The sequence below is a fragment of the Halichondria panicea genome, chromosome 16 (genome assembly GCF_963675165.1).
Source record: "Halichondria panicea chromosome 16, odHalPani1.1, whole genome shotgun sequence".
NCBI lineage: Eukaryota > Metazoa > Porifera > Demospongiae > Suberitida > Halichondriidae > Halichondria > Halichondria panicea.
The window spans coordinates 4,291,996-4,313,125 of NC_087392.1; the positions used below are offsets into that span (position 1 = coordinate 4,291,996).

General features: G+C 42.3%; 6 protein-coding genes across 9 annotated transcripts; 2 read left to right on the top strand and 4 right to left on the bottom strand.

Moving 5' to 3' along the window:
- Positions 1 to 32: 32 nt before the first annotated feature.
- LOC135349742 (AT-rich interactive domain-containing protein 1B-like) lies at positions 33 to 10,789 on the bottom strand. 2 transcript variants are annotated; one of them, XM_064548343.1, is made up of 11 exons: positions 10,121 to 10,789; positions 9,081 to 9,305; positions 8,458 to 8,550; positions 7,512 to 8,123; positions 7,139 to 7,189; positions 6,863 to 6,947; positions 5,631 to 5,725; positions 4,222 to 4,669; positions 3,456 to 4,049; positions 2,650 to 3,084; positions 33 to 2,241 (listed from the first exon to the last, which is right to left on the bottom strand). In XM_064548343.1, the coding sequence occupies exons 1-11, from the start codon at positions 10,415 to 10,417 to the stop codon at positions 341 to 343; spliced, it is 4,836 nt and encodes a 1,611-aa protein (XP_064404413.1). In that variant the 5' UTR covers positions 10,418 to 10,789; the 3' UTR covers positions 33 to 340. The 2 variants fall into 2 exon arrangements, with proteins under 2 accessions (XP_064404413.1, XP_064404412.1); XM_064548342.1 differs by having other exon boundaries at positions 8,458 to 8,553.
- Positions 10,790 to 10,867: 78 nt separating this feature from the next.
- On the bottom strand, positions 10,868 to 12,057 carry LOC135349751 (large ribosomal subunit protein eL24-like). The gene is made up of 5 exons (XM_064548357.1): positions 11,991 to 12,057; positions 11,793 to 11,868; positions 11,296 to 11,546; positions 11,086 to 11,143; positions 10,868 to 11,029 (listed from the first exon to the last, which is right to left on the bottom strand). The coding sequence occupies exons 1-5, from the start codon at positions 11,993 to 11,995 to the stop codon at positions 10,943 to 10,945; spliced, it is 477 nt and encodes a 158-aa protein (XP_064404427.1). The 5' UTR covers positions 11,996 to 12,057; the 3' UTR covers positions 10,868 to 10,942.
- A 20-nt stretch (positions 12,058 to 12,077) lies between these two features.
- LOC135349750 (coiled-coil domain-containing protein 28A-like) lies at positions 12,078 to 12,716 on the top strand. Its single transcript, XM_064548355.1, has 2 exons — positions 12,078 to 12,270; positions 12,332 to 12,716. Exons 1-2 carry the CDS (start codon positions 12,078 to 12,080, stop codon positions 12,616 to 12,618), a joined length of 480 nt encoding a protein of 159 aa, XP_064404425.1. The 3' UTR covers positions 12,619 to 12,716.
- Positions 12,669 to 15,627, bottom strand: LOC135349749 (charged multivesicular body protein 1b-like). The gene is made up of 9 exons (XM_064548354.1): positions 15,461 to 15,627; positions 15,339 to 15,358; positions 15,155 to 15,232; positions 14,809 to 14,877; positions 13,671 to 13,817; positions 13,332 to 13,439; positions 13,161 to 13,204; positions 13,041 to 13,101; positions 12,669 to 12,865 (listed from the first exon to the last, which is right to left on the bottom strand). Exons 1-9 carry the CDS (start codon positions 15,477 to 15,479, stop codon positions 12,824 to 12,826), a joined length of 588 nt encoding a protein of 195 aa, XP_064404424.1. The 5' UTR covers positions 15,480 to 15,627; the 3' UTR covers positions 12,669 to 12,823.
- A 26-nt stretch (positions 15,628 to 15,653) lies between these two features.
- Positions 15,654 to 18,764, top strand: LOC135349746 (probable mitochondrial glutathione transporter SLC25A40). Of its 3 annotated transcripts, none has more exons than XM_064548351.1 (3): positions 15,654 to 15,838; positions 15,908 to 16,714; positions 17,461 to 17,978. In XM_064548351.1, the coding sequence occupies exons 2-3, from the start codon at positions 15,923 to 15,925 to the stop codon at positions 17,560 to 17,562; spliced, it is 894 nt and encodes a 297-aa protein (XP_064404421.1). In that variant the 5' UTR covers positions 15,654 to 15,838; positions 15,908 to 15,922; the 3' UTR covers positions 17,563 to 17,978. The 3 variants fall into 3 exon arrangements, with proteins under 3 accessions (XP_064404421.1, XP_064404422.1, XP_064404420.1); XM_064548352.1 differs by having other exon boundaries at positions 17,466 to 17,978; XM_064548350.1 differs by lacking the exons at positions 15,654 to 15,838; positions 17,461 to 17,978 and adding an exon at positions 18,401 to 18,764 and having other exon boundaries at positions 15,923 to 16,714.
- On the bottom strand, positions 18,748 to 20,149 carry LOC135349748 (putative ZDHHC-type palmitoyltransferase 4). Its single transcript, XM_064548353.1, has one exon. The coding sequence runs from the start codon at positions 19,790 to 19,792 to the stop codon at positions 18,842 to 18,844; it is 951 nt and encodes a 316-aa protein (XP_064404423.1). The 5' UTR covers positions 19,793 to 20,149; the 3' UTR covers positions 18,748 to 18,841.
- Positions 20,150 to 21,130: the final 981 nt, after the last annotated feature.

A 21,130-nucleotide genomic window follows, 5' to 3' on the forward strand; every position in this document is an offset into this window, starting at 1 on the left:
AATTTAATACTAGTTAAAATCGCCTGGTTCAGTTTCTCAAAGTTTATGGAAATTATATTGATAATTCTGAAATGATTATACATGCAGTTAGTAAATGTGATTCAGAATAACATTGAGTGATCAAAAAAAGAAAAGAGAGTAGGTACAATTACATTTGTGTATCAAAACAGCTCAACAACAAAAGATTTAGGTAAAGGTACACAATTACATGGCTCATACAAAATGGTGAAGAGAATTATCTCAGTAATGAGCCATAGACGACAATCACAAAACAATAAAACTAGAATAGAACAAATGTTATTCAGAAGATCAAGAATCACAGTTGAGAGCACACACGGCGCTATAATTTACCCAGCTCGAACAACACATCCATTAGAATGCTGGAGACGGAATGCTCAATGTACTGCGAGGCACACAGATAAAGAATGCGATCTCGATGACATAATAAAATAGTTCGATTGGCTGGGATCTTCGAGAGACAATGCAGAGTCGTGGCTGCTCGTCTAAGCATAGCAACGGAGAGGCTATTGGGGTCTTCAGGATTGTAACCACCCACCAGTTTCCCGCCACTACTACACGCACTGTGTTCAGCAAACTCCAAACATTGCAGCAACAAAATCCCAATCATTTTCTGCTGGCCTATCAATCGACTCGAAGCGTCGTTCCCTTGTGCCAAATTCGAGAGAAGAACGAGCGCAAATTGCCTTACCACCGGATGTCTCTTATCGCCGATAAACTGCCCGAGACGAGTGAACAACAAATCTAGTCTTGTCAATGGAGGGGTGGCTAAGATCAGATCAACATTGACTTCAGAGATGGACATCTTCGAGAGGGTTTCCAAGACAAGTCGCTGCGGAGATAGGGAAGTAACGACAGCCGTGTCTGGTAAAGGGTCAGTCGCTAACGAGGAGGGGCACACCGACCAGTGTAACAGGCCATCAATGATTGGGTAGCAGATGAGCTCAGGGAAAATGGAGAGATCGAGTTGACCAGAGACATTTGAGAGAATAACAAGCGTGTCTTCTCGTAGCCCGTCTAAGCATGTCCACCACCAGTAGTCTTCGCAGGGCGGGAAAAACTTCTCTTCGTGCTTCAAAGTGAGCTTTTCTCCTAGAGAACTCTTTTTCTCTTCAGGCAAAGAACTTGGTCGAAGTGGTGGTGCTTTTCGTTTCGAGTGTATCAAGTGATCGTGATGCAGTAGTAGCAATCGGCCGAGAATTAGTAGAATACCAGCATGTTGAGAGAACTCGTGGTCATTCCCAGGGATAAAGGAGAGGCTCCGCAGAATGTTGGAGATACACAGACATCGTGATTGGAGCTTTTCTCTAGAAGGTGACACAGTCCACAATGGAGTTGGCTCTTTGTGATGTATCTCATACTCTTCAACGAGCGTGGGTGGTGATAGCCCATGTGATCTACCCTGGGAAGTAAACACACTGTCTAATCTTGATCTCACAGAATGGTTGACGACAGCCGGCTCTTTTCTCAAGTCTCCACTAGTGGTGGTATCTTTCGTTGATGTGCTGCTTCCCTCTACATCAGCTCGCCCAATGCTTTCACGTCGTCTCATTTCTTCCATAAAGCTTCGTTCTCGACCCCTTGGACTTCGCAGTGGTCTCCCGTTCCTATGCAGTGGTATCTGTGACATAATCAGCTCTCGCTTCAATAGCATATTCACCGGGGTTTGATCGACTCTGTGCAATTTAGAGCAGTCCTCCAACTGTTTTCGTTTACTTTGCGGCATTATCGAGAGGTCAACATCAGGTTCGGGGAAGAAGAGCTGCGTGTCTACCGATGGGACTTGGACGTGTCCCAAATCATCAGATCTTCCTAAATGCATCTCTTCGGGGTCAAACACGTTTGAAACGGGCACAATTGATGTCTCCTCATCTTCATCTTTATTCGTTGAGGATGTAATATTCAGAGCGACATCAAAATCAGTCACCATTGCTTCAGAAAACAGGTCTTTCGTGTCATCTGTTGAATCAGAGATGGAGTCGTTCCCTTCATACCCTGGCTGATACATAGGGGTGTCATCAAAGGTCATAGCAAAGATTTCAGCCAGGGTCATCTTGAAATGGTCCACCAACGTGTTTAGTAGGCTGTGGTGGTGTTTGAGATAGAAGAAGCCAACGGTTCGATCATCGTGCAGTAGTATGTTGAGGGTGTCGAGGGCCCACGTTGATTCAGCCAGGAGTCCAGACTTGAGTGACATCATCACACGCCATGGCTCAACGTGACCTGGAGAGATAGGTGATACAGTTGTAAATAGCAGCACTAAAAAACTGCACACAATAATGATTTGTCAAAGTATCAGATTTCTACATGTATGTAACTATAGAACACAAACACCTGTACTGTACATGTACGTTTTGGACCAATTAGTAGTACATCGAGTCAGTATAAATGATACTTTCAGTCTCATCACAGGTATTTCACCTAATCCCTAATCACACTATAGCAGAGCGCCTAACAGCTACAAGATGCACTGGCTTAACCTAGGCCCAACCAAATCATGTGCAGCTAAGAAAGCATATGTGCATATGTACTAGGAAATAAACAGCTAGCCTATACAGTAACCAGTTTGTGGACTACGGGAACACAAACTGCACACACAAACAATAACACTATATACAGCAATACACTCACCACAGTCTCCGGAGAAGAGCACCCTTCTCTTCATGAGGTGAGGACTGGTCCCCTCAATACAGCCACTCCAATCAGGCAACCTCCTCTTAATATTTTCACTATGCTCCTTCAGAGCCACGCTGCTCTTACTGTGTGGGACAGCCTCCGGTTTCTGTGATACCTTCAAAGCTTTCATTTTATCCTCATGTGTTGGTATATTTGCTCGAGAGATTCGGTTCTGCTCCTGCCACTGCATCTTTTGTGCGTCTGACGCTGAGCGTGCTTGAGAATATGCATTAGCTCGAGCTTGGGCATTGTGTTGCATGATGGCCTGCTGTCTCTGTTGAATGTAGCGTTGGTGTAGCGCTGACGGCTGTAGATGTGTGGGGAGGGGGGAGAGCATTCTAGAGCGAGCCTGCTGCCATGCCCAGTCAGGGTGCATCCCGTGAGGGGAACCTGCAGGAAAGCAAGGCGTGTATGTATGACAAATGAACTACAGTGTATAACTTTACAAAAGATGTACATATTATATTAATGGCACAATGCTACCTGTTGTAACTGTAATAGGATCGTTGATAAAAATGTGCCTGCTCATGTAGGCATACTCAAACATTAATGGTGGTGTACATGTATCTAGCCTTGAGAATGGTAGCTAGCTAGGTTAACGACCTTTTACATGTACTGTATTTAGAGGCGTACATTTGTACATTCCACAAAACTAATACATTCGCATCGAGGGAGTACATGCACTGTACATGTACACTGTACATGAGCATTGACAACTATACTGCCTATATACTGTTGACGATACATGTACAGTAGCTTACCTGGATAGGGGGGCATATCTGGGTGCATTCCCATGCCTGGAGGCTGTGACATCATGTGCTCAGGGCCATATACACCGGGTGGGAACTCCATCGTTCTCTGAGCAGTCATACCCGGTGGGTAGGGTCCTCCTGATCCCTGATACGAATTGGGCATGTTGTTATACGGATGTTGGCTCATTCCACTGCCATGCATGTCACCCCCCTCGTATTGTGGGTGTGGTGAGTAGCCGGGAGGAAACGAAGGACGAGACGATATCTGGTACGGAGAGTTGGTTGGTTCGCTAGAGTAAGAGGGTGGATAAGAGGGAGGAGGGGCCATCGGGGAGTTAACGTCACCACTCATCTCCACAAACGACCGTTGTCGTGGAAACTGGGACGTAAACGGCGAGGGGGAGGGGACACTTTGATTGGTCGATGGTGTGGCCGGTCCACCGCTAGGGGGTTGTTGGGCGGGATAGGGGGATGGTGACATGCCCAGCACTGATTCGGCATCTTGAATACTCATCTCTGGTAGAGGTTCCATCATCTCTTGTGGGAAACTGTCCATCGAATTCTCAGAGTTTTCTGGCACTTCTACACCATCCTTCTCCCCACCTGTATGCAACGTGAGAGAAAAATGTGAACGATCAATTGAGGAACTCAAGCAAGTCTTACAGTGGTAAAATAAAGGCTACCGAGTATGTGACTATTTGTACAGTAGGATTAAACTGGGCAGAGAAAGAAATGAATAGATGTGTAACAGTACGAAAAATTAATGTATACTGACCAGAGTTGGAGCCACCACCATCTGTTCCAACTGTAGCCTCTTGCCCGTTACTTGCAGGTACGTCATTCGAATCATTCGATTTTACTCTCCCGCCTAATCGTTCGCTAACCAGTTCCTTATCAGAGAGATGACCATCCCCACCATTCACTTGCTGTAAGTCAATCACCAGCTCATTATCAGAGCTGTCCGTATGATTCCCAATTCTATCACGGATCTCGTCATCATTCGAAAGCTGGCTACCCGGTGAGCTGATACTAGTGTGTCTCGATAGAGAGGCCTCGAGTTTGGTCAGACAGACGGTCAGGTCCGTGTTGGTGTTGTGGCATTCGTAGGGCAGCAGGAACTTCGTGTAGTACTGCTGGAGGGTACGCGTTGAGCTCGAGTTGATGTTGGAAGGAGATGATACGGAGGATTTGATGACGTCTCGCCACAGTCTCTTCTCAAGCACCTGTCAGGGCATTGTAGTAATTATACATACAGTGACATGTATTCTAAAGATATGTAAGTACAGCTCATACGCAACAATTATGGTACACAAATGAGTTCCAAGAAAGTGTTTTTGCTTGCTCAACTAAGCACTAACCAAGCGTAGCATAAATTAATGAACACCGATTTTCCTCTGGACAAGATTACAGCGCCAGCCAAGCTAGAATACTGTGACTATAAATGTGGCTTACCAGGGTGTCACACAGGATTTTGAAGAGGGGGGAAATAAGAAAAGTAACTAGAAAATGTTGCTACAACTGTTATTTCCATACCCTGTTAGTATGTAGAAATTGCCAGCTATGGACCACAACTAGTACCTGAATGCACATTTTAGGGGGGAGGGGGTATCCCCTTTCCCCTGTACGACACCCTGCCTAAACATGTACATGTAGGGACCATTAACCCAGAGGAGGAACGCCAGGGTCAATAGGGTCACGTTTAATGAAGGATTAAACATTCTTGTTCTGGGTTCTTGACCTTTGCTGCATATAGCAGCGTAGCGCTTCTGTTCTTTATTTGCCTGCTTGGAAAGCTTACTATACCTAGATCTATCCAGTGCAGCAAGCCAGTACATTAAAATTTATACCCTAGCCACGGAATCCATATCTTGTGGTTTTGAAGAATGCAATAAAAGGTCAAAGGTTGCAATTAAATCCTGGATCTCCTCTCTCAAGCTGATTCCTCTGGGGCGCGATAGCTCAACCGATTTCAGTTGTGATTATAAAGAGGATCAAGCTATTGATGGTGCATAAACTCAGGGGCGCGAGGGTAAACTCAGTTTACATGTAAAATATAGGGCCTGGTGTTTAATTATTGACCTTTTGACACTGGCATTCCCCTCCTCTGCCATTAACCTAGGTGTATTTTAGAAGGTGACCCCTACAAGCATGACCACAAATTAAAGGGTCAGAGGTCATACTTACATTCAGAAATCCCCCATGTTGTTGGACACTGGTGTATACACGGTAGAGGTCAAGGGGCATCTTGCAAATCATGGGTGGACGTGACACTGTGATACCTGTGTGTGTGTGTGTGTGTGTGTGTGTGTGTGTGGGTGGGTGGGCACATACAGTAACAATAATTATATGCATGTATATTTACACACACACACAACGCATTATGGTCACAGGTCAACAGGCTGGGTACACAGTGTGTGCATGTGCACCAACTGTTGACAGAGCACCCATGCTATTGCTACCCTAAAACTACTCAACTTTGTAGTCTATGAAAACCCAGATTACCCATCAGTTCCTTGAACCCATACACTGTACCTACCACATGTGCAGTACACACATACCCTGCAGTACACAATATGGATTAGGAAACACTATCAGTACATGTAGCAACCAAGAAACTGTACAAAGCTACTGCCCCTACTACCCCCACTGACCAAGAGTTGCCCGTTGTCTACACTCACCCCATATGCTCCCCCAAATCAGGGACATCAGAAGATAAGAGAAGCAGGCTAACTGGGCACACATAACCCCAATGGTTGCTACAGGCACACACACAAGCTTTATCACAAGGTTGCTAAGCAACACTCCAAATGAGCAGACAACAAGGAACAAAGGCTGGGAGTAGTACCATACAATCTCCCCACTATAAGTCAACCTAATTCACACTCAAGCCATAGATCCAATTAGAGTTATGTCACACTACAAGGGCTTAATTGACATGTGTTCTGTATGGCACCACACATACATAGTTATGGTTATGCCTGATGTGAAAACCACCCTTACATAATGCAATCAGGTCAAAGGTACAGCTGTTGGCAGAAATGGCTAAAGCACACCCAACCCAGAGCAGCTGTTCCCGTGTATGTACATGTACATGTATATGTAAGGATGTACATGTGCATGCTACTAAAGCAGACATGAAAGCTTTAATGCCACTAACGTACAGTCTGTACATGTACATGTTCATGTTCATTCACAGCTAGGGGACTACATGTTTAGCAGCCAAAAAGTACAATGTTACAGCACCAAATAAATTCTTGTTAACAGTGTACTTTACTTTATGGAGGTGAGTAAGTTGGGATAAAGGTCCGTGTTACAAACGTACCTCACATTAAATTGTCAGAGAAACTCAAGGCTTTACAAACTCCATAAAAGTATATTGCATGGCTACAAATGCTACATCTTCGTGCACAATTCACCTTCTTTCTCCAGGTAGGCAAAGAGTGCGTCGAGGAACCCCTTCCTCTGCTGGTCATCAGAGAAGCTGTACTGGTTGAGCACGGACTGTGTGGGGTGGGGAGGAAGGCAATCAGGGACGGGGAAATGATGGTAGCACTGTTTGCAAATACGAATGAATCTACCTCAATTCAGTCCTACATTAGTCCTAGAGTGTACAGCTGCATGTATACACTATACTGGCAGCTTGGCCTGACACATGTACTGGCATAGTGACTGTGTGGGTTTTGATTGCTTACCGAGTGATTCCTAGTGATTGGAGAGAGGATGGGGGTCTTGGACTCTGATCCCTACAAAACATTATAGAACAATCATCACATGTACTGAACGTTACAAGCAGTTACACTTTGAAACTGAATGCTCCACACTCGGAGAGAGACAGCTAAGAGTCTACATCTTAATGCAGCTGTAACTATATACACTGCCAGCATGCATACATGTACAGTACATGGAAGTAGAAGACTGTGGGCTATTGGTAATTTGATGATACTGTAAGTAAGTTTTCAACTATAAATGTACACACTATTATGTGTACACATGCACATCTGGAGAGGTCCCTACAAATGCAACGAAGTGGACGTGCATGTACACCAGCTATAACGACTTGCTCACCATTTTGCTAACACTCAGAGAGGGCGACAAGTGTCCTACTGGTACCGACGGAGATGCAGCAGCCAGGCCCAAGCTATCCGGCCTATCTCCAGCCTCCTGGCTCCCGGCTACTGGGATGGATGTGAGCGAATTCAATTCTTTACTATCAGACACCATATTGTTGTTCTCCAATTGACGACCAGGTTGCTGGCTGAATCGATCTTGACTCGATATCGACTCGGTAGTTGATAGTTGCCTGGTAACAGAGCGTGGAGACATAAGTTGTCCATCGGGAGTGGGTTTTACAGCTGGAGCCAGGGGAGAATTCTGTTCCCCTTGTATTGACTGATTTGTCCCGGAGAGCAATGCGTCTCTAATACTCGAAATTGACGACTGTTTCGTTAATTGCTGCTGACTTTGATTGCTATACGGCGTCTGCGGTGACATAGGTCCAAAAGATTGTTGGTTCGTTTGCGTGAAGCCTTGTTGGCCCGGACTCTGCATTTGCTGTTGACCAGAGGCATGGGATTGTGTGAGGGAAGAGTTATTGGTGGGTATGGGTGGTTGGCCCGGGGTGGAGGGTCCACCTGGAGGGTAGCTGCCCTGCTGCCAGCTGCCACCTTGCGTCAAGTCCTGTGTTGGAGGAAGAAATGCTAGTACCGTGTTTACTCTGAATTGGATCCACCACTACTCGGATCCACACGCAATAGTTACAGAGATGTGACAATACTACATGTACATGTATGACTGTGTATAAAAAAATGGAAGATATCTTTCAGCAAGAGAGAATTAATATTTGTCTGCTCACATACATGTAGCTACATGTACATGTATAAGCATATCATAAAGTCCCTCTAGAACTAACATACATCATGTAAAGCGTAGCCTTGAGGAATAGGAACGATAACGTGAAAAATATTCTTGGCCTGCACATAGTACATGTCATTACACAGTATCACAACTTTACCTGGTTGCTCCAAGTTCTACCAGGGGTTAGTGACGTAGTGGATCGTGACAGAGCACCAGGATAGGGGGGCACACTCCCACCACTGAAGCCACTCTGCTGGAGGACAGAGAAGTGTTTTCCAAACTCATGTATATGCGAAAATGAATCCCAAGGATATATAAAACTATAACACGGGCCATGATTATCAAAAGCTGATTTGGGAGTCATTATAAACAGAGGAAAAGCTAATGTACACAATCCACACGTGATATAATCAATGTCCCTACAATCATAGTAGACGTCCAAAACATTTCAAAAAAACATTTCAAGCACACGCACACGCACACGCACACGCACACGCACAAGCACACGCACACGCACAAGCACACGCACACGCACAAGCACACACTAAAAGGGAGGCGCTCCACATTTTATTGTACTACAGTAATTCCTAGACTTAGATGGGGTCATTGAGGCAGGTACAATGCTTTTAATTTATCTTTACACTACAAAGTGATTATTACGTGAAATTAACGTTTATATACACATCATATAAAGTAACCATTAAGCTTAAACATACACTAAACTCTTCCACATACACGTACACTGTACAGTATTGAGCACACACTCACACGCGCACTCACCTCTCCTTCACTGGTGACCCCTGGACTTGCTGGAGCGTGTGCTTGCTGCATCATCCCAACAGGGGGAGGAGCTATTTGCTGATAGGGAGGGAAGCGTCCAGCCCCCATATACGGATTGGGCGGCCCCTGGTAATTAGCGCCACCTGAGTACGCACCCCCCATACTTATCGCATTAGGGGGGATATCAGGATAGGTGGACGGTCTCATACCAGGATACATGTCCGGCTGTAAGTAGAGGGGAATAAATTGATCAACACAAATATAATGTACATGACTGTACATGTACATAAATACAGTGGAACCACCATTACTTTGGGGATCGAACAAGGTTTCAACCGTTCTACAGAGACGGCGTTTGTGAGGGGGTATTTTGTACACGAAGTGTTTATTTGGGACCTGGGTGTGCCTATACCATAGTTGACTTTTCTTTAGGGGTGGCCGCTAAAAGGGGGTTCCACTGTCATTATAAATCCATTCACATGTGTACACAGTACATTGTACAGAATAGAAGTTACATGTAATCAAGTACAGTGTGTAATGCAAATGTGAAAGACGTTATCTGATCAAGAGAGACTGGTGCTGAAAACACATATATTGTTAACCACCGGTTACATAGTACTATTAGGAGTGCTACGTACTATAACTACAACTTCAGAGGCTATAATATTACATGTACAACACTTCTCACACTGAAAAGGGAATTCATGATACACACAACACCCAAACAAGGACATTGATCTACCAGCTGAGAGTATTCCTGGAACTATATACAAAACAGCCTGCACTGAAAGAAAGGCCAGCCAATTAGACTATTTAAAACAGCTACAAGCGGGAGTTATGAAACAAAGGGGGAATTCCCATAACAAAATGCTAATTAATGCACACCACTTGTGCCACAACCTGTTGGAAGCTTTCCATTGGACAAATTACATTTAAACTTCACTAAACAAAAGCAATAATTATATGCACCAGTTTGTATCTACCATACAGTAAAAAGTACACACAAAAGCCATCTAATGTACAAAAGCTTAATCACATACCTGCATTGGATACGGACCACCTGCAGACTTGGACTGAGCATTCATGTAGTTGATGGCATTCGTGCTCCATCCCTGTCCATACATTGCGTCTGGAGTGGCTATCCCAGGGTGCTTGGCATACGGTTGCCCCACCATACCTCGTTGCGACACCATTCCTCCGTACGGACTGCCATCCGCGCCTTTAGGACCATAAAACCCATGATAAGGATAACGTGCATGATCAACCGGTATTCTAGCTTGGCCGGCACTGTACTCTTGTCCAGGGGGAAATCGGTGTTCACCATACTGTGGATACATATTTAGACAATTATTGATCTACGGATTCGAGGCTTTACGACAAAATTCTTGCTCATTTCACTTCTACACTTCTTTCCAAAGGTTTTCTGCACACTAGGCAATGTATGTAGCTTGATTCCACACTCAGCAAGCCTTCAAGCACACAATCTTGTTCTGAAATTCAATACAACTTCCTTGGCTGCTAGTAGCTTAGGTTTATACTAGTCACAAGTGGTTCATGTCATCTATAAAATAGTTCTAAAGATGTTGCACTACAACTTTAATCTTGCAGAAGGGCCAGATCTTTTACTTCTTTTGCAGACTTGGCAGACAAAGTTACGTTCCTCGGACCGCCTTTGAGGCCTTGGTCGCCATTTTTTCTAACCTACTTGTGGCTACCTACCGTATACCCAATTGCACGAAACACACGTGCTATATTTCAATATTACTGGGTGGCATGCAAACATAAAGTTGTTTTCTGACACATCAATACTCAATCAATAAAATTAGAAAGGACAATACAATGGCATCATGGGAAACGAAAGTTTAACGCTTTTGTCCACCTCTGCTAGTACCACCGCTACCTCGAGGTGTTTGCTTCTTGGATGACTTCTGTACCTTTTGCTGAGCCGACTGAATAAAGACGACAAATATCAACATAAATACTAAAACCAACCAAAAACACTTACTTTGCCTGCTTTTTGCACTTCAGACTTCTTCTTTGAAGCAGCTTTCTCTTTTGCAGCCCTAAATAACAAGGATTACACTGTTATAAGACTCTAAATGTATCTTAGATAATCAATATCACAAAATTGGGAGAAAATGTTTCGAACCCTAGACCTAATCTTACGATTAAGCACTTATATCATAGCTAATAATTATCGCAGGCTGTTACTTACTTGATAGCTTGCTCTCTTTGCTTCTTTCTTACTTCAGGGTTCTGGTTTCTCTTTGACAAGATGTCCTCTAAAGTTGCCCCACCAAATCCACGCTGAAATTTAATGGTCTTTTTCGAGGTTCTTTTCTTGGAGACTTCCTCAATCGTACCCTTCTTGTGTTTTCTACGATACACCACAGTCCAACTGGTCTTTCGGGGATTTCTCTTCATGAAATACGACTTCTCACTCTTCCCATTCGCAAAGTTGAAGGTCTACAGAAGAATTACAGTTGTATTAGCATCAGTACTGTGCGTACGTGTGCATTCAAAAGCAAAATAAAGCTGTGTTAGTGTACAAGAGAACTAACATTAAAGGGCTTTTTAGGAGGTGCATAGTGTAGTGTACATATACAACGTATTGTAACGTTATTCCGGGCACGGAATACCCAATTGGTGCACATCATACCCAAAGAAACATGCCAAAATAAGTTTCCGCATACACATGCACACCAGTATTACCTTGCCATCAACCCTGACGAACTTCTTTCCCCTACTGGGGTAGATCTTCTGCTGACTAAAATGGCAGAGCTCAAGCCTATATAAAGCAAACAAAAACAATTAATATCAACAAACAGAGCTCTTAAACTTATACAGTGTTGTAGATAATGCCAAACTAGTACAGTAACACCGATGGAAATAGATAATTCACCAACTTACTTCATCTTGTCTGCCCTACTAATTCATACACGTGGAGAAAGGTGGAGAAAATTTAATCACGTGATCATCTGCAAAAAGCTCTAGAAAATGGCGAGTTTGCCATCAGATAATGATATCGAAGTGGTCCGTTCTGCTGACTTAAAGCACACCAAGAGCCCCAAGAGTAAGAGCTCATCACTTAGACATAAAACAAGGATACCTTCTGATGCTTTCAGACAGTCTGAACAATCTCTAAGGGAGCTTTTGGAGGACTTTGAAAGTGGAAGACTAGATGCCTTTGGTGAGTACAAACAAAAGCTTTTATAGTAAGCATCTCAGTTTTAAACTTTATGTTCATCCAGGTGATTCAGATATGCTTCAGAAGATGAACGAGATTCGTGAGATGCAAGAGAAGTTAACGCTCAAGCACTTTGAGATCGACCAGATGAAGTCCGACCCTGATGGTAAAGGGGAGGGGAGTGATGGATCCCTTATTGACCTGACACAGGGACTAGAGAAACTAGGAGCTGCCATTCAATCTCTGCATTCAGACAACACATTGCTGAGAGGACACAATACAAAGCCTGCAAAGACAGTATCTCTACAACCTATTTCTAGTTTTATCGCTGAAGAAGATGTACGTGTATAATCGATGATTCACCATTTCTTTTTTACTCACTCATTATATAATTGTCATGATCAGCATTGTATTAATGTCAATTAAATCAAGCACAAGATACATTTATAGTACAGTGATACACATTCATATGGATAAAAACGTTCTGAACTATAAAATATTGTACAGTACAGAGTGTTGTGTGGACCTATTGCATGTTTCAGCGATCAAAGTAGCCCTAGCTGTTCCTGAGCTGAGCTAGACGTGCTGAAAGATCATCCTACAGAACAAACACATTTATAAATTATTGTATGGACCTGTGACACGTGTCTGTGTTATCAATGGTAGACCTTCAAATACAATTGTGCCTAATAAACTGTAGCATGGCTGAAGTGGTTACCTACAGAATATAACACAGAACACTGCATAACATCATTTGTAACACTAAGCCTTACGTCCTGAGCCGGTGCTGCTACGCCAGTAGGGTTGGTTGGCAGTTCCAAATTTAATTCAAGTCTGGTGGAGAAAAATAAATTAGACATCACTTATTACTCTTATTGACATGTTAAACTTACCCTGCCTCATCAGCAGACTGTCTCATCAAACCCTCAACTTGGTCCTAGACAAAAATACAATATTGATACAACCACAACAACAGTGCGATCTATTGTACGTGTTCCTACATGTCCTCGTATCAGGCATACAATTGTGTGTGGGAAGGTTAAGGTGAGAGTTAAAAACAATACCTCTGGTGTTGTCAGTGTGGTGACTCCGCTCATTGCCTCGTCCATTGTCTGAGTCTGCACATCCAAGTGCTCAAATTGGCGTTCAAACTGGTCCATGATTCCAGCCACCTACAGTAACACAAACAGTTAAAATGGCTACTGAACTAAAAGTACACATACACAGAACAATCTTTTTTACTGTTGTCCAGTGTACAATTTGAACGGTTGAACACAGCTGTACAACACTAGAGTACCGCTGTCAATAATAATGATTTTTAGTTAATGGACAGGATAAGACTATTGATATTCCCAGTATTTCAGGCCCATCACATTATCGTACCAAGGTATTATGGCTCTCACCTTTTCCAGGTTCATAGACTTTAGGGCAGTGTCCATGCTCTTGACTACACTTCCCATGGATTTAGTGACTTGGCTCATCTGAATGGCAGACTGTACCCTAGAGGCCACCCCATCCACTCTGGCACTCATTCGCATGAAGTTCAGACCCTACAACCATACACCAATACATTTAAGCACAGCATCCACAATGTACATGTATACCTAATGTACACGAACAATGGAGCTAACACACAATTTATCTACCTACCCAGAAAGTCATAATAAATGCGATTTTAACTTAAGTTGGAAATTCTACATTAGATCATAGACAGAGTAGAAGAGGGATTGGAAACGGAAATGATTCACGTGATGTTTTACAATGAAGTCTACTCTGGGACCATCCTTGTAGTGTTCTATGTAAAGTAAGTTATTAGCCTATAATGTCAGCTGTAAGACTAGGTTTTGTGCAAATTCTCACCTCTAGCCGAATAAGTGGCTCCCTCCAAGAACTTTGAACTACCCACTAAACTAAGAATTAAGAGCTGAAAGGTATCTCTTCATAACTCCCACAAAAGCCCGGGAAACTTGTTGTGTTTAATGCATACATCTCAAAGCTACCCCCATTACTCCCCATTACTGAATCATATGCCCCCCTGATGGTACATGTAGGGATCATTTGGAAACGAAGAAAATGTAATCTCGATTGTCGTGAAGTAACTAGAGGTACACAGAGCGCCTCTTCGTGCTTAATAGTGTTCCTATAATTATTATAGTACCTATGATATAGCTAAGGCTGTGTAACCAAGTAGTGTGCTGTGTCCCAAATGGCCTCAAGTATGTGATGTTTAGCAGCAGAACTGCTCTTAGACTTTTTACAGACAGAAAAACAATTCTCATGAATTATTCATCGTGTTGTTAACATTCACATGATTGCATGCTAGTACTAGTATACCTAATGTACACGTACAATGTTACTTAATTAAGCCTCAATTAAAATCGCGGAAATACACGGATGGTACTTTGAGGGCACTTCCGTTTCCAATCCCTCTTCTACTCTATCTATGATTAGATGTGCTTGTATGACCCACTTAAAGCTGCCTGCATGGTTCACATATACATACACAACTTCTTCCATGGCACGAGGAAGAGAGGGGTGTACCTGATTCTTTTGTCTAATGGCATTCTCAGCATGAATCCTAGCTCCCTCTAAGTTGCCTTTCTGCAATGCCTGTAGGACAAGGAGTCAATGAGTTGTTGATAAATTATAGTTTAACCTATCTATGGTGATCAACTTATAAGCAGGTCACCCTCTATAATACAGCCAGGTTAATGGGCCTAAGTGCATGTGTTTCAACATGTGTTAGGCCACCTTTTCAATATAGCTACAGTTAGTCTGCCCAAGGGTGACCGCTATCGAAACTGTATGATGATACCTACACATTGTATGACTTGTATGACAGTCTAATTGATTTACGGCTATCTACATACATACACACAGACCTTACCTTCTTTACTTTCATTTTCTCTGTTTTTTCGTCCTTCTCACATTTTTTGGCACTTCTATCCATTTGCTTAGCAGCAAACTATAGTAAAATAAGAGGTGACAAAATGTGAGGTACATGTACGTGATATATACATCACGATCTAAGTATTAGTACATGTAGCTACAAATAATATTGCTCAACTTACTTTTAAGTTAAAGAGTTGTTCTATAGATTATCTGGTTAAGAATATCATTAACAGAGTGGAAAAAATACATGCATGATAGATAGATAGATATACACGACGCATACACTCAACATGAAGGATACTCTCCATATTTTTCGACATTTTGACCACTTGTGGTTATAATTCTTGATCTTTAAGCTTCTCCTGTGATCTGAAAACTGTTTAATCTTTGACTGAGCACAGCAGAGTATAAATATGATCCTTTATTTGGTGTCAGAATTGCAACTGGAACTTGGTTGTTGCTGTCATGTGATTGTTATTCACTGTAGGGTCAAAGGTCAGGAAAGGCTTTATTCAGAATCATCGACTGTGTGTGTACTGTACTGTACTGTGCGGTTCCTAGCTAGCTAGCTAGCTAGCTTATAGAGCATTCGCTCGTAATAATTATGCCAAGATCCTAGCATTGTGATTATTAAGAAGACACAAGGACAGATTATAAGTTACTTCCACGCCAATTACGAGTAAGTTCTCTCAAAACCACGTGTCCTCTATTGCATCATGCCTCCTTAAACAAATACTGCACTGTACAGGTATTCTTCTGTGCAATGAAGTTGTACAGCAGTGTAGATGGTGGTACAGCCTCCATAACACCGTTACAACAAATGCTCTCATCTGGATCAGGAGCTATTCTGACATCCCTTCTTACGACTCCGTTTGATGTTGTCAAAGTACGACTGCAAGCTCAGCAGAGGTCTGCTCATTTAAAGCCATGTTATTTGATGGAGTGTCGATGTCTAGACGGGGTCACACTGTGCGTTATAACACCCGAAGGAAATCACATGCAAACTATCAAATTTCGAGGAACTATACACGCATTTTTAAATATTGCCAAAAGGGAAGGAATTGGATCCTGGTGGGCTGGATTGTCCCCAACTTTAGTAATGGCTGTACCTGCTACCATTATATACTTCACAATGTACGATCAACTCAAAGCACTGTTTGGATTTCGACCTGGAGAAACGAACATACTTGCTCCCGTCCTGGGTGGTTCAATATCTCGTACAATTGCAGTAACGGCTATATGTCCTATTGAGCTCATAAGAACTAAGTTACAGTCTAGACAAGGCTACAGTTACAGTGAAGTAACAGATGTGGTTCAAGGAGCTGTTCGACAAAACGGAGTGTTGAGTTTATGGAGAGGACTACTGCCAATGTTGCTCAGGGATGTGCCTTTTTCGATATCGTACTGGTTGGGATATGAGTACCTTAAACTTCGTTTATATTCTGGAATGGATCCCTCAATGCACTCGATTGTTCCTCTGTTATCTGGGGCTCTGTCTGGTGGAGTGTCTGCTGTGATCACCACACCACTGGATCTCATCAAAACACACATGCAGGTCAGTGTAGGACATACCAGGAGTGTTCATGCACTCCTAGTAGTGCAGTATTGTATACATGTAGAAGCCATCTCCCAATCAGAATTTCCTGTTAGTGAATTGTGTGTTCCCCCTACAAGTATCTGTATTGTACGTATGCAATCTTCCCACAATCTTTTACAACACTCCTATAAGTACCGACTAGAAAAACATTTGCAATGTGAAAAATTGCTAGGATTGGCCAGGGGAACCACAAAAAAGCGTGGGAACAAGAAATCAGACGAGAGCATAACTCCAATCCGTTACAACGTCAATCACATGTATACTGGTAGTTTTCCCATGTTTTCCCAGCCAATATGCCACGCAATTTTTACTGGTGGAGTGATGACCAATCCCTATATATATTTATTATACATCCATTTTAGAATGTGGGGCACATAATCATGATGATTTGTGATGAATTGATGTTCCTAATACATGCAGTGTTGAGCACAGGTACACACAGTCCATCCATGCGTAGTAACATGCACGGACCGTACTGGTGACTGCATGGAATGATGTGGTGGATGGAAGCTGATAGGTGGATCTGGAACACAGTCTATTATTTAATATACTATGTATTGTACATGTTCATGACGTTGTAACGGATTGGAGTTATGCTCTCGTCTGATTTCTTGTTCCCACGCTTTTTTGTGGTTCCCCTGGCCAATCCTAGCAATTTTTCACATTGCAAATGTTTTTCTAGTCGGATTCCCTTTCTTTTTCAGTACAGTTTACGTATCATGACATGCATAAGTGGAACGTCAAGAGGCAGTACAAGAAGAGAAGACAGGACTAATCAGATATCTTCTCGAATATCTCTGGACTAATAATTATAGTATAATGAGTAATAATTTATTACTTGATAATTATGTTGAATTTGCGAATCAGTATTAAATGACAGCCATTTTAAGAGCATGATATCTAGCCAGTGCATATAGCATGCCTGTCAGAGAAAGGGAGCTAGAGCTGAACAGTGTGAAGAAAAGGAACACCTCAGGCTCTGGAAAAGCACTGCTGCACTGATTTTAGGCGCACGGTTTATTAGCCACGCCTATCTATTATTATTGGCCACAACGCAATTGCTGAGTCATTAAAGATGGCGGAATTGTCTAGGTAAGAGAAATAGAGACTGAGAGGTCATCTGCCTCGTGGAAGCAATCGCAAATCTGAAGAAGCGCTTTGTAATCCAGGTTGTAGTCGTTTGGAAACCCTGTGCAGAATGTCCTGGAGATGGCTGTACTTGGAGTAAATGCTGGGCAAGAAACTTACTTACTTACTTACTTACTTAGTCAGTCAGACAAAGAGCGGTGAAACGTAGAAATAGTGCAATTTTTAAAATGAAAATATTTATTCATTAAAATGTTTATGGATTATGAAATGAGAGATACAAAGAGAGAAAAGGCTAAATAAACTATCTGTTCAGCCAGTTTCTTGATGTGGCCTTTCCCTGCAGAGATAGAACAGTTTGAACATGAGTCAAAATAATTGAAATATTGCTAAACACAGGCAAACCCACTGCCAATCCTATGTAAAACCTACTGGTTTTACTAATCTGTATACTTACATTTCCCTCACAAGACACCGTATAGCGCCTATTTTTAAATACTTGTGGTTTGGATCCCCGTTGCCTACTACTACTCCTAACATGTTTATTCTATCCTCCAGGTGGAAATGGGGGAGTCAAAGTCTGGCCCATCTCTGGGGGCGGGGTCTCTTCTCACAGTCGTACGTAACGTGATTAGCGAGCACGGCTACTCGGGACTATTTGCTGGACTCACTCCGAGAGTGGCTAAGATTGCTCCTGCTTGTGCCATCATGATAGCTAGTTATGAAGCAGGCAAGGAGTACTTTGCACAAAACAATATTCAGAGTTAAATAAATTGTTTGTGTCACTGTTTGTATCAAATCTCTCCAATGCCATTGTATAAATTATTTATTTTGTACATGTATAATGCTGCTTCACTATACCGGTACGTGCGGTGCCTGTGTCTACCTAGCTTTAATTTGTAAAGTATATTGAGAATTATGATTCAACTGAACATACAAAAATTAATTGCAATGATTAATAATTTATGATTTACAATTTAACTATACGTACAGTACGTGTCATATGTTTCTGACAGGTATCAAAAACCAAATGGGACTTCTTCGCTTTGAGAGCAAAAGTACATTCAATCGACTTTCTTTTTTAACATATTTCTTATCCAAAAATCTCTGGTAGCCGATCTTAAACACAGGTGCTTTCCAAAAGTTATTTAATACATCAAATGTAGTCATATCCGATAGCAGTAGAAAGACATGAAATCCAATTATCGTATTGAGCACAATGAAACCACCAACAGTAGGCATGAAAAGTTCGACCAAAGGTCCGAGCATTTCCAGTGAATCTGTATCTAAAGGGTCCAGTTGCAACCTCGACCAAACATTCGGGAAGAGACAGTCCCCAAAATAGAAGCAACTCATGGTCAGAGAATATCCGAGCCCAATTGACCCATAGCACAGAGTCAAGAAAAAGTGTGCGTATGTATTGAGGCCAACGCAATTTCCGGTAAAGGGACAGTGATGATCCATGTACGAAGTTACAGCCTGACACTTCTTACAATAGCGATGTTTTTTAGTCCCAATTTGGTCTTGTGTATCCACACAGTCTGTTGGGCGATCAGGATCATTCTTATTGCCTTGGCCTTTCTTCGGTGACACATCGTTATTTTCACTTTTGGTTTCAGAGATTACTACACTGCCTGCATGTGCGAACACTGCCATACAATAGTTAACGACCATATTTCCCCATACCCAGTAGGCAAACCCACTGTGACAGACAATCTTAAAGTTTCGAAAGGGGACGTTAGGAAAGAGAGGTATAAAATAGACAACTTGGAACCCCAAACCAGTGATTGCAAAAATGGCCATGAGCACGATTAGGAGAGTGCTTGCAGTTTGGTTGGTAAGCCTCTTGATGTTCCATCGTGGTAGGAGCAGACGCAGGAGGTCCACAATGAGGGGGGTCTGAACAAGGCCAATCAGGAAAGCAAGGATGTACACCAGCCATGACAGCATGGTGTTTAATTCCAGGTACTGTACCACATGTAGATCTAGCTATTAAATGTGTGTACATCAGATCATGCCTGAGTGGGTGGGGAAGCCTGTGAAGCGTAATTTGCTATAATTATACAAAATGAAGCTGTCTAAAATTTTTGCAGCTTAATTAAAATTTACGTATAGCTTTCAGTGTTAATTACAGTACTTGCATGTTTGTATAGCTAACTGATACCTTGTGGACCTATACCTACTATTATTGGGATGACTGTTAATGTAACCTGATATATAGAGCAGAAACAAAATTAATGCGTAATGTTCAACAGGTATTAATACTCAGTGGTAGATCAGGGAATTTAATTTATTACCTGATAAAGGTATGATAGTTTCAGGTACAATCTTCTTGTGGAAAGGGACGGTAGGTCCACAGTATATCTATAGCAGGGAGTCGTAGTCCCTATTCTGTGCACATTTTAAGGGCAAACTTCTGTACTTTTTCTATTTTGTGAGAATTTGTTTTTTGGTGTGGATCCCAAATATAGGGGCAGCATATTCCAGTTTTGATCTCACAAGTGAGATGTTAAACATTCTAGTGACGAGTCGCCATAGAACTGTCGGTATAAAGTATACCAACCTGCTTGCAGGCATTTCTGCACATTCCTTCTATGTGTTTTGACCATGAGAGGTCATGAGAGATCCACACGCCAAGCGAAGGTACTTGCAGTGGTCAACTTTAAGTAGGGGACTTCCACTAATATTGAGACACATGTTGGGAAGTGGTGGGCTAGCTGGATTTTCATGATGTATAGTTATGTATTTACATGCACTTGCGGATATAGGATGGTAAAGAAGAAGATCATCAGCATAGAGCAAGAGACTTCCTTCATTTTGATTTGTATTCAGTAAGTCAATGTCATTTATGTAGATTAGGAAAAGAAGAAGTCCCAGCACCGAACCATGTGGAACTCCTGACACAACCTCAGAGATTTTGATGACTTTCCATTTACTGTGACATACATGTATTCTATTCCTGAGATAGCTTGAAATCCAAGATGGGATGGGGATCTAAGTTCAATTTGGTTAGCTTACTCATCAATATCGAGTGAGGAACCTTGTCAAATGCCTTTTTGAAATCAAAAAAGACTGCACATTATTATACTCTGACCATCTTCAAGCAGTTTGTGCCAATTGTGCACTGCCGTAAGCAGCGCATCTGTGGTGGATTTTCCTTTAGTGAAACCCATGCATTGTTTATTCGAGAGGAAAGATATATCTTTTAGATGCTCTAAGATTTTGCTATACATATGTTTTTCCAGGAGCTTTACAAGGATGGAGAGTATAGCGATATAGGGCGATAGT

Excerpts from the sequence above, each read along its gene's own strand:
- LOC135349751 (XM_064548357.1), bottom strand. Across the intron at positions 11,144-11,295 it reads CAAAGAGAGCAAGCTATCAA|GGCTGCAAAAGAGAAAGCTG; the intron begins GTAAGTAACAGC and ends CTTGTTATTTAG. Across the intron at positions 11,030-11,085 it reads AAGTGCAAAAAGCAGGCAAA|TCGGCTCAGCAAAAGGTACA; the intron begins GTAAGTGTTTTT and ends GTCTTTATTCAG.
- LOC135349746 (XM_064548350.1), top strand. The coding sequence starts at position 15,923 with ATGAAGTTGTACAGCAGTGTAGATGGTGGTACAGCCTCCATAACACCG. Across the intron at positions 16,715-18,400 it reads TCATCAAAACACACATGCAG|GTGGAAATGGGGGAGTCAAA; the intron begins GTCAGTGTAGGA and ends TCTATCCTCCAG.
- LOC135349742 (XM_064548342.1), bottom strand. The coding sequence starts at position 10,417 with ATGTATCCACAGTATGGTGAACACCGATTTCCCCCTGGACAAGAGTAC. Across the intron at positions 7,190-7,511 it reads CTCTGAGTGTTAGCAAAATG|GGATCAGAGTCCAAGACCCC; the intron begins GTGAGCAAGTCG and ends AATGTTTTGTAG. Across the intron at positions 4,670-5,630 it reads AACATGGGGGATTTCTGAAT|GTGCTTGAGAAGAGACTGTG; the intron begins GTAAGTATGACC and ends ATGCCCTGACAG.
- LOC135349748 (XM_064548353.1), bottom strand. The coding sequence starts at position 19,792 with ATGCTGTCATGGCTGGTGTACATCCTTGCTTTCCTGATTGGCCTTGTT.
- LOC135349750 (XM_064548355.1), top strand. The coding sequence starts at position 12,078 with ATGGCGAGTTTGCCATCAGATAATGATATCGAAGTGGTCCGTTCTGCT. Across the intron at positions 12,271-12,331 it reads TGGAAGACTAGATGCCTTTG|GTGATTCAGATATGCTTCAG; the intron begins GTGAGTACAAAC and ends ATGTTCATCCAG.
- LOC135349749 (XM_064548354.1), bottom strand. Across the intron at positions 13,440-13,670 it reads AGTCTATGAACCTGGAAAAG|GTGGCTGGAATCATGGACCA; the intron begins GTGAGAGCCATA and ends GTGTTACTGTAG. Across the intron at positions 12,866-13,040 it reads TAGCAGCACCGGCTCAGGAC|GATGATCTTTCAGCACGTCT; the intron begins GTAAGGCTTAGT and ends TTTGTTCTGTAG.